At 46.1% G+C, this 2,317-nt stretch overlaps 1 protein-coding gene across 1 annotated transcript in view; it reads left to right on the forward strand.

The window, feature by feature from the left end:
- The window catches only part of rab9b (RAB9B, member RAS oncogene family), a 4,429-nt gene extending 2,304 nt beyond the window's left edge, over window positions 1-2,125 (forward strand). The window contains exon 2 of the mRNA XM_014006062.1: window positions 193-2,125. Within this exon, the coding sequence (XP_013861516.1) occupies window positions 273-881 (609 nt within the window). The 5' untranslated portion in view covers window positions 193-272 and the 3' untranslated portion in view covers window positions 882-2,125. The remainder of the gene's footprint in view (window positions 1-192) is intronic.
- The last annotated feature ends 192 nt before the right edge of the window (window positions 2,126-2,317 follow it).

Genomic DNA, 2,317 nt, shown 5'->3' on the forward strand with positions numbered 1-2,317 from the left:
AAACGTTTCATTAGAGAAGAACCCGTCCAGAAGACCTATACAATTTTTTTCTTTTTGATTTTTTACCTGGATTACTGAGATGCATCAGGATACTTTTAGTTCTCTTTACGCTTCTTAATTACGTTATACATTAGACACTTTTTAAAGTTTAGATATAAGTCTAAGTAATATGTTTTTCTCTTTCCTGGTTAGGTTGACCCGGACCTTCCACCTGGTGCAGAGGCCTGGCGCCCACTGAGGAGGCCTGAACTGGGTGGGAGGAAGAAAGCACGATGAGCGGGAACAACACGCTTCTGAAAGTCATTCTGCTGGGAGACGGCGGCGTGGGGAAGTCCTCCCTGATGAACCGCTACGTCACAGACCGCTTCGACTCGCAGTCCTTCCACACCATCGGCGTGGAGTTCCTGAACCGGGACATCGAGGTGGACGGGCGCCGGGTCACCCTCCAGATCTGGGACACGGCGGGCCAGGAGCGCTTCAAGTCGCTGCGCACGCCGTTCTACCGGGGCGCCGACTGCTGCCTGCTCACGTTCGCCGTGAACGACCTGCAGAGCTTCCAGAACCTCGGCTGCTGGAAGAAGGAGTTCCTGTACTACTCCGACGTGAAGAACCAGGAGCGCTTCCCCTTCGTGGTGCTGGGCAACAAGGTGGACGTGGAGCAGCGGGAGGTGGGGGAGGACGAGGCGCGGGCCTGGTGCGAGGAGAACAGCTGCTGTCCTTATTTTGAGACCAGYGCTAAAGATGACACGAATGTCACGGCTGCGTTTGAGGCGGCTGTCAGGGAGGTTTTGGCTGCTGAGGACCAGATAGGGCACACGCTGTTGACCAGTACCATTGATCTTCACGGCAACAGAAAAGCACCTCGTTCCTCCTGCTGCTGAGTGTGCAGTTCCCAATACCTCGTGTCCTAAAGTTCCTGGCTAAAACTGGCCAGTATTGGTCCTGACAGCAGGTGTCCAGTAGGGTTAGGGTACTGATAACGACATCCATGGACGGTACACAGCTGCTCTAAGGAAAGGGGCGTATCCAGGATTTTTTTTAGCTGATTGGTTGATTGTTGAATGATTGCGCTTATGAAGGTACGACATCTTGTGTGCTCTTTCAGTGGTATTACACAAAAGGTTTTCGCTCCGCTTCTGCCTCTGCTTATACAGAGGCCATATCAAATGTTGCAATGAAGCAGTTCCTTCACTTAATGAATTAATAATATGAAACAAAGACCAGTCCTCTCTAGCAGAACTCGTCACACAGTAATATACGGTTGCTCCTCTGACGGCTCATATTTCTGACCTTCGTTTCCTGACGTTTTAAGGATCGACTCCCCTCATCGTGCTTTTTATGATCAACTGAAGGGACACTACAGGTACTTTCTTTGTGATTGACAAGTCTCCCCAAGCTGTGGAGACCCCCACAATCAGTGTCATTTAATATGAGGTACAATGAATTTCAAATATTTCTGCCTTGGAAAGGAAGAAAAGCTCATTTGCTTTCGTCGTTCCAACTTTGAGCTTTGGGTACAGGCTGATGTGGTACTCAAAATGATCCATATCTTTATTTTCTTTTGCAGATGCACTGTGATGTGGCTGGTTGTACCAGGGAATGAGTATTCATTTTTTATCTTTTGTTAATGGGATTGTTTATTTCGCAAGAAAATTAACTTTTTTTTTTACAAAGTTCAATTTAGTGTAGCCTCTGGTACTATTGAATGTTTACTTTGTGAAACACATTTCCGTTCGTCCTACAAATGTTTCCTTTTTCTTCACTTTCTGTTCAATAATTGAGCTCAGTGTTTGATCAGACATTTTAACCCCCCCACCGCCGCCCCTCCTGATGAGTAGAAGAGCTTTTAATTATAAATGACATCCTTGTAATGCTGCGTCTGCCTTGATGATTGCGTAGTTGGCCTTAACATTCCATTCTTTTAGCTTTGCCTTGCCCGAGGGTCTCCTGTGCACAACTGATAAATGACACACACCTCGTGCTGTCAGCGCGGCCATTAAAGGTCTTAGCTAAATGTGAAATAGCTTGAATTACTTTGTGTATAGATTTTACATCGCCTTCCTCCTTTGATACAGTATTTTGTGAAACGTGCTGAGTATTCGAACATGTTTACCCCTGAGTTTCACCTGAGTTGTATTTATTACTTTTTGTTCTATTTACATACCTGTTGATTGGCCACAGGTACTTTTTAATTCTTAGGTTTTACTACTGGTGGCCACAAACATTGGGCCTCATGCAAGAACCGTTCGTACGCACAGATTTGTTCTTAAATTGTGCGTACGAGTGATTTAGGAGAATTTGTGGCATTCACCAATGT

Source organism: Austrofundulus limnaeus, unplaced genomic scaffold, assembly GCF_001266775.1.
Source record: "Austrofundulus limnaeus strain Quisiro unplaced genomic scaffold, Austrofundulus_limnaeus-1.0 Scaffold34, whole genome shotgun sequence".
NCBI lineage: Eukaryota > Metazoa > Chordata > Actinopteri > Cyprinodontiformes > Rivulidae > Austrofundulus > Austrofundulus limnaeus.